Genomic DNA, 13,699 nt, shown 5'->3' on the forward strand with positions numbered 1-13,699 from the left:
AAAAAAATTGCTGGAGCTAAATAGGGAAGGAAAAGCAGGCAATAATGTGTAACTGTCAATTTTTTTGTCTGTCATAGATAAAAAAATGAAAATATTTTTTGGTCTTCTAGACTTTTTAAACAGCTGCTGAAAAGTTATCTGCCAGGTAACTTTCTTTCAACAAAGTCTAAGCATGGATTCTATAAGTAAGCTCATTCAAGAGAAACAAATGTCATTAGGTATTATAAATCTATTTGGAAGGGGAGATTCAGAGTGGAAATTAGTTGTTTTTCTTCCATAGTGCTTCAAAATAGATTCTGCAACTGCTACATTGTCATTATCCAGTGTGAAACAGACTCTCATTTTTTTCATAAAGCAGTTATTACAAACATGAACAAATAAGCAATACAATGAGAACTAAATAGTAGACACATTGTAATGGGACTTAAATATGTACTATTATTTACCAGAGTTGTCATTATTTCTGAGAATCAGTCCTCACATTAAATATTTAACAGTTTTAAAGACGAAGTTACTATATATTATTGATGTAAGGGGGAAACGGTTTAGGTTGTTTACTTAATGCCTTTAATAGGAATTAAATATTTGTTGATAGTAGGGATCTTCAGTTAAAAAAACACACTTCCACACTCTCCTAGCCACTAAGTCAAATATCATACTTTCTAATCTGCTTCAACCACACTCTAGTTACAGGAAATTAAAACTAATATAACATTGGATTGGGTGGGAATAAGGGGACATTTTATTTTTTCTTGACTGCTAAAAATTCAGCAGTTAATTTATTAAATTATTAAAAAGTAAGCTGACAACCAGGAACAAATGTCACAACATGATCATATCCTTTTGACCTGGTATTATTATTTTAGTGAATACATCTAAGGGTATAATTCAAGATAAAAAAATAATAATTGGTTTTGGTATAGGGCTACTTGTCACTGAATATTATAAACATTACAAATTTCCAGCTGCAGGGGAATGGGTAGGCCTATTGTCATGTTAATCTAAAATAAGATCATATAGTTGTTAGAACAAGATGAGGACTATATTAAAATATGTAAAGTACTTAAGTAAAAGAAATGATAAAGGGGGGAAAAGTCAATTTTACATAATTGTTGTAATTCTATCAGAATAAACTGGTAGGATTAAAAGGAGACTTCGATTTGAAACAGTTTTTCATTTTGTTACTTTTATGTGGCTTATGATGTTTAGATGTTTCTTAATGTTTTTTATTCAGTTATCATGCTTTCTATTCAGTTACGAGCTTTCTACCAAACGCTTTAACATCTAAAATGTTAAAATTTCACAATCCATTTGTCAACAGAGCAACTGTCTCTGTCCGTAATTCAAAGAATCTCTAGATTTGGAACAGTCATCTCATTTTCCCATCTAAATCTATCCCCACCAGACTGCCTTTTTTTTTTTTAATCTCTGAGAGGGGCTATCTCCAAAGGCACCCTATTTGTTTGAGGTAAGTTTTCTTTAAAAAAATTTTCAAAACTTCCTCGTACTGGAGCTGAAATCCATCTCCAAATAGCTTCCACTAATTAAATCTATCTCCAAATAGCTTCCACTAATTAAGTCCTTTTGGTCTATACAAAATAAATCTTCCAGTCAGCCTTTCAAATGCTGTATTTTAAGTCAGCTACCATATATCTCCAGACTGCTCCAAGCCTAGCAATCCTATTTTCCTCAAAATTATCTTAATTCATGCTATGTTCTCTGCTACAGAGGACATGAGTTCAATGTTTGCTAAATCAATATGGGTTTTTTCCTCCTCACCATCGTAATCAATCTGAGTCTGGTTTACAAATACCCCACGTACACCGTAATGCTCAGAACTCGACAAAATTTTCCAAGCGTTGACTGCACTGTGGAAATTTTCATCCTTTAGATATGAAATCCTAAACTGTGGGCTCTTTTTCCTGTAAAGGAGGGATCTTAAGTACAGAATGTTACATATATTCATTAAATTTCATTTTCTAAGATTTGGCCCATCATACTAGTCTTTGAACACTTCCTGGCTAATGTATCCTTCCTCCAACTCGAGTTAGCTCAACTGCCTCCAGGCTCATAGTAATGGAGGTGACCTCAAATGCCCCCATGAGAGGTCAGCTCTCCCCTAGGGGAATGGAGATTATTTTGTTACTAAATGAAACTGCCATACACATATTATGTGCATGTCTGTGTTTCTCTCCCACACACTCACTCACACCCACACAAATGTGGGTAAAATCCCTCCGAGAACTGAGACTGCCTGAGACACAGCGTCTTGGATGACGATGACTTATCCTGCTTTAAAACAAAAAAGCACACTGCAGAGAGCGATGAAGATGGATGAGATGAACCCGCCCCCAACTCAGCACCTTCTCTGGAAAAATCTGGTCTCCATCCACGGAAAGACACCAGGGATAACGACGAAGACAAGCACCCGGGATTGCCAACTACCGAGAGACAGCATCACACAGCGCTACCGCGGCTGCGCCGGCGCGCGCCCTCTGTCCTCCGCGCGCAGGGTCACGGGGTCACGCGCCAACTCGGCAGGCTCCGCTCCGCCCCCTGGCCCGGGAAGCTTGGGACCCCCCACCTTATCCCCACCCCGCCCCCGCCTTGGGAAGCGCTCAAGGGTGGGGACTGGCTGAAGGTGGGGATTACCTGTGAGCCGGGCGAACCCGGTAATGCTCTCGGGGACTGGGAGCCGCTTAAGATACGCGGGGAGCTGCACCTTCACGATGCGGGCCACGCTCTCCAGCACCATCCTTGCCGGCGGCGTCCTTTTCTTTCCTAAGCCCCCGCCCCTCTCCAGACGAGCTGCCACGCCTGCGCCGAGAGCGGAGGCGACCGGTGGACGCTTGGAGTGCGGTCCCGGCGGCGGGCGGGGCTGCGGGCCCCGGGACGAGAGGTGACCTGCCCGGCGCCGATTGGCAGCGGGCGAGTGACGTGCGCGGTCGGGGGACGCCTAGGGGGCGCGGGCGGCTGCAGGCTCTGGAGCTGCGGGAACGGGTGGATAGCGGGCCCTCTTTGGGTTTGGATTTGGAAGCCGACCTTCGCGTTAGTCGTCTTACTCCTGTAGACGCTGCAAGCCAGCAGAGGATACTGTGTCCGATGAGATAAAGCCTGTGAGAGTGCTTTGTGACCGGAAAGTGCCTTTCAAAAGTGGGTTCCTCCTGGTGTCTCTGTTTACTTCGGCCCCTCTGCCCTTGGTCTCTTCTTCCCAGAGGTTGGGTGCCTTGGCCTGAGGGTTACATACTCACCTAAGAGGACCTCCACCTCTAGCCTCGCGGTGCGTAATTCCGATCCCTCATCCCTATAAGTCAGGTCTTCTAAAAAGAAGTTAAAATAGGCTTATCTAAACTAGGGGCCGGCTTACGGCTCTGCCCCTCGGCAATTTAGTGCAACCCTGCTCCGAGGCCCTGAGGTTTTTGCCCCTCAGTCAAGACAGTCAAGATCCTTAGATATTTTCAGTTCCTTTCTGCAGATCAGTTCTTTTTTCGGTTAACTAAATCTAAGAAAGTATTAAAGAATATAAAACCTTAGCGTTTCCTATATATTTTGTTGCAGGGCTTTTGCTACAATGTAAAGTATCCGTGAAGATCTTTCCATTTTTGTTATTTTTATTAGCATCTTTAAAAAATTGAAGAATGTAAGGAGACAGCTTCACTCCCTTGAAACACCTCCCTTGACATAACTTTGTTTCATACTTTTGCCGAAGTAAAATATCCGAAGTAATGCCCTTCTTGATTGCATGTTGTGTATGTGGTGTGATATCTTAATTCAGTGCCTCATTACAGTGCTCAACTTCACTTGCCAACAACAGACTCGTATAGGACAAGCAAACCCGCGCATGGTCCAGTTTTCCTTTTATCTGAGCTAATAATGTAACAGCCAGTGGTAATACATACGTTTTATTATTTTTCTCTTGGTATTTTCATTTTAAAGTGAGCAAGGAAAGGAATTTTTTAAAGCAATTTTTTATTATCTGGACTGTTTAATATTTTCAGTAATAACTGTCAGTAAGAGAGCTAATTAGAGTCTAGATAAACTGATTATCTTTCATTTTATCCTGTTCAAAATTGTCAAAGTACCATCACAATGGAAATTCTTCTATTTATAGAATACAGCCACGTGTTCATGAGCTTGAGCAATATAGAAGTGATATACAAAGTGATAATTAAAAGGTTGGTGTTTACATTAGGATTTCCTGTCAATTACCTTTTGGGAGCTTACTTTTGGTATAGTGGAGAAGGAACCTGGAGCTTGTTTTTCCTGAATATGATGATCTCAAACATCCTTGTCCTCTGGGCTGTTTATTCTGTTGGTGATTATCTTTAATCTCTGTGGATGTAGAAATGGTTGAGGTAGGCATGGGTTGGGAGTCGGCCACGTTAGGGGAAGAAAAGCTTGGAGAAGGCCACTAAATAATTGTCTCTTCATTAGAAGTTTTGCAGTCTTCAAAAGCAAAAAAAGCTGTGCTGTTTGAGATTCTTAAGGCCTCTAAGAAGTTTTACTTCAAAGGAATTTAAAAATACATACCACAGTTAAGAGGGAGAAAACAGTAAAATGCTCATGCCAAATGTTCAATTTGATGTCACCACCACCCAGATCAATATATAGAGAATATATCAAACACCCAGAGAGCTTCTTTGTACCCCTTGTAACCACATGCCCCCCCCCCCAACCACCACCATTGTTCTGTCTTACTTTGCATGTTCGTGAGCTGTGTATAAAAGGAATTATACAGTATGTAGTTTTGTGACTGGCTTCTCCCGAGTAGTTTACGTGGCTATGGATAGCTGGTTTGCTATTTCCAAGTAGAAGTATTGTGAGTGAAAGTCTGTATGGATGATGGACGAAACTTTTTTTTTTAATTTGGAGAAGATGTGGATGCATACATTAGGTATTTGTGATGCATTACCTGAACTATGCTAATGCATAAAAAGGAGAGTTTCTATCCTCACCAATAAAAAAAAAAATCTTATTGTGCATATAGGGAATATTTTCTTAGATTCCCTTTACTTAAAATTTATATCCTGTTTTATTCCTATTTTTAAATTTGCATTTCATTTCCATAACCCTGCCTTCTTGTAGTATGTGAAACAGAGGTGCTGAAGATAATATCATCCTAAATAGAAGTTATAGACTTATCTAACCACCTTGTGATGTAGTGTCCAACAAAATCTGGTTTTATTAGCATTAATTCTTATATTTAGACTCCATTTTTAAAAGACATAAAATAAAGATACTGAGTAGTCAGAAAAGACCAGACAAAAGAATCAATGTATGAATAAAGTTAAAGGTGTTACTATATAGTGTTAAAACTTGAATGAAGATCAGTAATCTGTCTCCTTTGTGTCCTAGCTAGGAAGGCCTAGTCTCTAACTTCTTTGCATGCTCCCCTTCTGTAAACAAACTCATCTAGTCCCATGAATTCAAATATGACCAATAAATTGATATAGCCCAAATTTTTATTTCTAGTCCAGATTTCTCTAGTACTACTAAAATCCCACATGCCTCCTGGATATTTCTGAGCACCTTTGCCCATTTTTCTGTTGCTTTGCTCATCTTTGTCATTGATTTGTTTTCTGGATAGTAATACCTGGCTGGTTATATTTGTATGACCTCTATATATCTTCTTCCAGTCTATACCTTTTCTTTGACCTTTGTTTATGGCATCTTTTCATATATTGAAATTTAGTTTGAATGTAGTCAGATTTATTCATCTTTTCCTTTATACTTTGTGCTTTGGAGGTCTTGTTTAAGAATCATTTTCTACCACAAAAGCACAAAGATATTCATCTATAGTTTTGCTAAAAGTTTTAAACTTTTATTCTTTATACTAGGTTTTTAATCAACCTACTATTTTGTGCATAAGATAGAGATCTAATTCTATTTATTTTATATATAAACAGTCAATTGTTCTTGCAGCATTTATTGAATCGTTTAACTCTTCTTTAATGGTTTGTAATGTCACTGGTCTCAAATCAGGTTTCCACACAACCATGGATTGTTTCTTCTTTTCCATTGGTCAATTTGTATGACCTCTGACATTATCACACTGTCATAATTCTACAGGTTTATAATAACTGTTAATACCCAGCTGGACATTAAATATTAACTGTTAATATTCTCTTGTTTTCTTCAAAATTATCTCGGGAATGCCAGGCCCTTTACTATATGAATTTCAGAATCATCTTAACATCTATGAAAAAAACTTGAGTTTTATTGAAAATTCATTAGGGCCTCAGATCTTCCTCAGTAATATGCTGGTATTAATGGTTGTTATGACTAGATATTATTTTTAGTGTGCTTACTGAATGGTTATTATCAGCAGGATCACTTTCAACATTATCAATGAATGAGTTTTTAACTCAGGTTTTGAGATCTTAAATTCAGAAATCCTACCTTCTGACCACACCTCATACATTTGTTTGTATGCCTTCTATGCCTTTACTCCCACTAAACTCATTCATTGACTTCATCAAGATATTTAATTTTGAAACATCTCTATTTTTCTAGTCTGTCAGTCCATTCCTAGATTTATTATTTTTCCCATTGTTTACAAAAGTTGCTCCAAAGTTTCACTGTTGAACATTATTTATTTATTAAACCTTCTAATTCCTACTACCAGGCTTATTTTGAACTCTGATGACTTGATTTGTAGTTGACAGAGAAGTTTCCTTAACCATCATCTCTAAACCTATCTATAATTCCTCCTCTGCTTAGTGTCTGTCCTGTTCTTCAAGTTTGACTGCTCCCTGTGTTCTAGAGCTCACCCTCCAAGACTTGGTTCCTTCAGTTACCTTCTCACAAGTTTCCGTTTTCTTGCTGTCTACTGGCCCTATAAACTAGTGATTTCCAGGCTTTAGGTTTCATCAACCAGTACATTTTTTAATTGAGAAAATCAACATAGGTTTGCCAACTTTGTATTTTGTCAAGAAAAGATATTTACAAGCAATAAATACTATTATATGTAAACTATAATTCAATTTTAAATGTAATATTGTATATCAACTATAATTCAATAAAAATAAATAAAAACAATATAACAATAAAAAACTACTACCATCTTCTGGTTAAGACCATAGACTCTGGAGCTACACTGTTTGGCTCTGTCAGGGTAAATTATATAACCTATAAAAATGTAGCTAATACTACCTCTTAAGGTTATATTGTATATACTAATTCAGTGAATTAATATAAAGCATTTAAAAACAGAACCTGGCACATATGCATGTACAGTAGTGTTATCTTTTATCATTGTCATAATGATTATTTTTTTACACACTACCAACACATCTTTTTCATTATGGCTGCCCTTGTTTTGTTTTTCACAATGGTTGCTCAAGGGCTGCACAGTCAGTATGATAGGGCAGTGTCACTGCTAGAACAGGTGGGTCTTGGGAATTTAATTAAGATTTCTGTAAGTATAAATGCTTAAGGGGACCCCCTTGCAGATTTCTGGAGCTCTTTCTCTGTGTATCTCCTGCCTCCCCTTTCTCTACAAAAATGATGATTAGAGAGACAGAGTAGATTGTACAAGTTTATAGAGAGAAAAAAAAATTTAAATGCTTCAAAATTCTGAAGGAAAATTACTTCTAATTTAGAATTCTATACAGACCAAGCTAGCAATCAATTGTGAGGCTAGAATGAAGTTATTTTTAAACCTAAAAGGTCTCGAAAATATACATTCCATGAATCATTTCTCGAGAAGCTCAAGGAGGATATGAACCACCTAGATGAAGAGTAAATGAAGAAGAAGTAGGACATGTGATTTTACAAAAAAAATAAAATCCAAAATAAGAGAGTGGTAAAAGGTATTGCTGATTGATGGATTGGAACAGTAAGACAAGATTAATGGACACCTAATACGTTTGAACAAATTGAGAGGAGACTCATCCTCCTGGGCTATAGTTTGAGGTTAAATTAACGATTATTACATGAGAGACTTAGCAAAGTTTTTAAAAGAATTTTTATTATATCTATTTCTTAAAACATTTTTTAAGGGCTAAACAAAACTAATTAAAAAGTATATTTTGATTTTGGTGCTTAGCATTCTTACATTATACTTCCCCTTTGTTTCTGAGGAACCACATTTTAACTGTCTTGCCTTACCCACAATTTTAAGAGGACACACAGCAAACTGGAAATAAAAGCAAAATTAGAGAAACAACTGGTATCTAAATTAATAACATGGCAAAGCTATTTTAAAATCATATTTCATAACACTTTTTGGTACTAAAAACAAGCAGTATATAGGATGACCTAATAGAGAATTCCTAGAAACACGTGGTAGAATAGAGTGAGCTTTGAAAAAACCTTCCTATCCTATAATTCTGTGAGTGTATATTGAGAGGCCACTTTTGCTGTCATTGACAAGAAAAATATTACAGTTAAGAGGTAAATCTATACATCGATGTATGCATACATACATAATAAAGAGCTTAATTCTCTAGATCTTTTTTAGAAGCTATCTTTTTGCCTTAGAAATTCCATGCTTACTGTAATTTTCATATATAATAATTAAAATAATAGGGCAGGTTCTTAATTATCTCAGAAGTTTATGGAACTAGCCTACACCAAGTGCTGATGGCATTAAAAAAAAACAGGAATGGGACTAATGCTTTTTGATACCACTGTTGTGCCCAGAATAAATTTGATATTTAATAATATGTTGCTTTATATTATGTTTTGTTTTATTTTACCTTTGGGCTTGTAAACACAGATATAGCTGCATTTTTTATGTAATAGTGCTTTTCAGATTAAATGCACCCAATAATACTTTGTTAATGGCTGATTTGTTAAGAAAATATATAGGTTATTAAAGCCTTGAAATAAACAATTTAAGGACACAAACAACACCAAGTATAACGTGAATGGATAATTTTCTGGTTCCCCCATGTCATGTTAACTTAAACAAACATCAATTATGGCTCTTCACAGCTTTTCAACCACATTTCCCTTTTGTTCTCATAATTCTTAAGCATATTGGTTGTTTGCTGCTCCTGATTAACATACTATTTTTCACACATTGCTTCTTTAAATCAGAAACTTTAAATTCCACTTGAGACTTTCTAATGTGCAGTTTTCTTAGGAATTAGCAAATCTAATTAGCAAAAATCAGTTCAAACTAATTTCGTTTGCTACCTTAGTACTAATCATTTTATCTTGGACCAGAGCGACAACCTGTCTGATATTTGACCAATACTAAAATATCCTGTACAAAATTTTAAAAGAATTTTTTCTGAATGAAGTTTTTTAAATTGACTTTACTTTTTTTTAGAGCAAGTCTAGGTTTACAGAAAAATTGGGCAGAAAATACAGAGTTCCCATATAACACACACACACACACACACACATACACACACACACACACACACACACACACACACACACACACACACACACACACAGAGTTTGTCCTGTTATTAACATCTTGCTTTAGTGTGGTACATTCATTACAAACAAATATTGATATATTATTATTAGCTAAAGTCCATGGTATATTAGGGTTCACTCTGTGTTTTAAGGTTCTGTAGGTTTTGGCAAATGCATAATGTCATGTATCCAGCATTATAATATACAGAAAGTTTCATTGCCCCCACCACCACCTCTACTGCAAACCCCTGACAACCACTGATTTTTTTATTATCTCTATAATTTTGCCTTCTAAATGAAATTTTGACTGTCATTTAAAACCTTAATATCTGGAGTAGATCCATATATGTGGGGGGAAAAAAGCGAGCTGCAAAAAATATATATAGTATCCTATTTATAAAATTTTAAAACCATATATACACATATTTGATAGTACACAGAAAATTTCTGTGGAAGGATACATAGAAAAATGATTCTATGGAAAGCGGAATGGGGGAGAGATGATGAGGTCTTTTACTTTCTACTTGCCTTCTATTTCATTTGAATTTCTTACCATGTACAAATATTATAATTTAAAATATTTTCATTATAAATCTCTGGATAAAGATTTTTTTCAAACATGAAAGCACTGAAGACCACAAAGGAAAAGATTGAGAGATTTTAACTGCATAAAAATAATAAAATTCTGAACCTCAAAAGCATCATAATATCTTATCCCCTCTGCTATTTTTCCATCTGTGATGTTCTTTAAGCTCACTTTTTTTTTTTTAATATTTTTATTGGGGAATTGGGGAAAGGGGAACAGATAAGTTGCTGTCGTTTTGTTCTTCAGTCTAGTTGTGGAGAACGTTGCTTCACTGGCCCAGGTTGGCACCATCATTGCGCTCTTCCTGGGCGAGGCAGATCAGTCACCGGCTTCTGGACGGCCGCTCACTGCAGCTGCTGGCCACTCACGCTGGCTACACACGGTAGCCCATGGCAACCCACTGCCACAGGGGCTGCAGCCTACGACTCACAGCAGCCCAGCTCCAGGTTGAACCGCTGCTCAGCATCTTAGCTGTGGAGGGCAGTGTCACTGGCCCTCATATGTGGGATCCGAACCGGGGCCCTCTGGCTTCCCAAGCCAGCTCCCAACCATCGCGCCACTCGTCTGGCCCAAAGCTCACTTTTTTTTATATAGTCACTTTATTGGGGAACAGTGTGTTTTTCCAGAACCCATGAGCTCCCAGTCAAGTAGTTTCAATCTAGTTGTGGAGGGTGCAGCTCACTGACCCATGTGGGAATCAAACTGGCAACCTTGTGTTATGAGCTTGCGCTCTAACCACCTGAGCTAACTGGCCAATGTAAGCTCATATTTTCATACCTAATATCCTCACATGACGTTTTAATGATTTCTTATTTCTTTACACATTACTAACCTCCCACCCAGCATCTTCTTGACTCCTATTTTAAGCTTAATTTCATTTTTATATTGTGACCCTTTTCAACAATATCAATCTGCCTTACCCTGCTTTATTTTTATAGCAAGTATTACCTTTTAAAATGGTGTGTTAGTTCATTAGATATCTAGTTGTTTGTATGTTTTTATCTCTGTCCCCCATGTCATTTCCCACCACAGAAAGTTACACAAGAAGAAAGCTTTTTGTCCTGTTCACTGACTCCTCAGTGCCTGACACTTGGTAGTCATTTAAATGAATAACTGTTTTTAAATCATTAAACTTAAGTTTTTTATATAAATATCTGTGTTCCTTGAATTCTGCTTCAGTTGGTATATGTATTTTAATTTGTTACATAGTGAACATACTTCTCAGGTGTCTAGATATTTTGGTCTGCAAATTCATGTTCTCTGCTACCCTTTCTGATAATGGATTTGGAGAAAGAGCAAAAGGGTAGACCTTCCCACAAGTTTCAGAATTCGAGAGTGCAGAGCTCTGTTTGCTGCTGTTTCATGGGTTCGCTCCTCTGAGAAGAAATTGCCTTGACACTCATCATCCAGCAGAAGTCTGTTGTAATCCACCGAAACCCTGGAAGTTTGCGGAAGGACTGGGGAAGTGAGTATCCCAGTGCTCCAGAGTACCTGGTCAACTCACTTCAACACACCCTTTATACTTTTCTGCACGGGGAGGCCTGACCTGTAGCAATCAGTTGTCTGGCACTGATTGTGCCAAAGCAATGCGGGGAAATGGCAGGCACAATACTTAAAACCTTATTCCTAACCCTAACTAGGGTTTCCTCACAGTTTTTGATCTTACTCTTCAAGCCCTTGTTTCTGTACCTATCCAGGGTTGATTTGATTTGGAGGGAGGAAGATAATAGCCCTTACATAACAGTTCTCCATTTTCTCAGGAACCATATATAAGAAACCTACTTTAACTGTAAAGACACAGATAGGTTAAAAGGGAAAGAATGGAGAAAGATCCACCAAGTTAATACTAATCAAAAGAAAGTTATAGTTGCTATATACAGACTTCAGAACAAGGAAAATTATTAGGGATAGAGAGGGGCATTACATAAAAATAAAAGAATCGATTCTCTCAAAAGATGTAACAGCCTTTAGTGTGTGTACATCTAATAACAGAGCATTAAAATAGCTAAGGCAAAGACGGATAGAGCTACAAGGAGAAATAGGCAAATCAATTCTTACAGTTGGAGACTTCATCACCTCTTTTTTCAGCAATCGAGAGATCTAGCCAGCAGAAAATCAGTGAGGTTATGCGTATAGTTGAACTGTGTAGTACAATCAAACAACTAGACCTAATTGGCACTTACAGACTACTTCACCTGACAACAGAATACACATTCTTCTCAAAATAGACATGTTAAAATAATGTATGCAAAAAAAATAATAGGTACACAATAAACTTAGGAAAATATTTGCAAGGAGATTTAACATCTATAATGTATAAAGAGCTCTTAGAAATTTACCTTACCAAAGGTAATCACTATCCTGAATTCTAACACCAAAGATTAAGTTTGCCAGTGGTCAACCTGCATGTAAATTGAATACATAATGTATGCTTTTGTGTCTGGCTACCTTCCTTTAACACTGTGAGATTCATCCATGATGTTACCCGGAGCAGTTCATTCATTTTCATTGCTATACAGTATTCTACTTTATGAATATACCACAATTTATCCATTCTACCACTTGATAGGCATTGGAGATGTTTCTCTTGTGGGACTATCTTGAGGAGTGCCAGTATGAACATTCTTGTGTACGTCTTCTGGTCTACATATGTATGCATTTTTGCTGGGTTCTGTATTATACCTAATAACCCATTTGAAGATTTTTTTTTTTTTTTTGGTTTGAAACTTTGGACTTCGTGGTTTTGAAGGTCTTAGTACTCAAGGGAGGAATGTTTCCTAGAAACATGGTTTCAATGAATTTTAAGTGAATACTGCTCACTGGCAAGTTTGGTCTTTTCTGTCACTAACTAACAGGGAAGGGGATGACTACTTGGCAGGAGCGAGGGATACTTTTTAACAAGAGAAAATTGGATTGCTGCTATACAGTGGAGTAAATGGAACTTTATATGGAACGTAGAGGGTTCATTAATAAGATGCTTCTTAGTATTCTCTTGGCTAATAGTCCAGTGAAAACCTAGGGTAACCCAAAAAGGACCTCCACTAGGACTCTCAAGAATGAATGTTTGGGTCACCCCACCTTGTAAAGAATCCCAATTTAGATGCCAGGAAGAGTGAGAGAAACATGGAATGGGTGGTGAGAGAAAGCAACTATATTTATGAATCTAGGCCTCACGACCAGCTAAAAAGCAGGTTTTGTGAAACTATGATCATAGTTTTGTTACTTGTTTCGTTTCTCCCCTACCATATATGAAGAATTCTGGGGTGGCAAATGTTTTTGGTTTCAGGTAAAAGTATGACTGCATTGCTACCACCCCATGATGATTTCATAGCTGATGGGAGGACATTTCATGGTAGAAAAGAGCGAGGGGAACATAGTTACCCTCCCTGCTCCCTCCGTTAGAGGTTACCGTGAACCTGATGTGTACCTTGACCAAAGGTCTTGTCTCTCTCAAAGTGACCTCTTCACAATTTCCTCTCCTTCCAGAATCTGGCTAACTTCCTTTCTGTCTCTGGGGCCGCTCCCCTGCTGTTAGCCTTGGGTTACAGAACTATTCTTCTAATTTTCATACCCTACACACACATTTGTGCTTAGTCCCTTTGTAAATAAACCTTCCTTAAATGATCATGAGTATTTGTTTCCAGTTAGGACTCTGACGAAGTTTTTATCTTCTGTATTGTTTCTTGTCTAAAATCTCCTTGGATAGTAGCATAGCCACACCATCTTTCTGTTAGTTTTTGT

General features: G+C 37.4%; 1 protein-coding gene across 2 annotated transcripts in view; it reads right to left on the reverse strand.

The window, feature by feature from the left end:
- The window catches only part of CISD2 (CDGSH iron sulfur domain 2), a 43,850-nt gene that overhangs the window by 9,746 nt on the left and 20,405 nt on the right, over positions 1-13,699 (reverse strand). The window contains exon 1 of one of the 2 annotated variants that reach the window (XM_019625877.1): positions 2,653-2,862. The exons of the other annotated variant lie outside the window; for it this stretch is intronic. Within the exon in view, the coding sequence (XP_019481422.1) occupies positions 2,653-2,755 (103 nt within the window). The 5' untranslated portion in view covers positions 2,756-2,862. Of the gene's footprint in view, positions 1-2,652; positions 2,863-13,699 lie in introns of those variants that run through there. 2 annotated transcript variants of the gene reach the window in all.

Source organism: Hipposideros armiger, unplaced genomic scaffold (genome assembly GCF_001890085.2).
Source record: "Hipposideros armiger isolate ML-2016 unplaced genomic scaffold, ASM189008v1 scaffold_641, whole genome shotgun sequence".
NCBI classification, from domain to species: domain Eukaryota; kingdom Metazoa; phylum Chordata; class Mammalia; order Chiroptera; family Hipposideridae; genus Hipposideros; species Hipposideros armiger.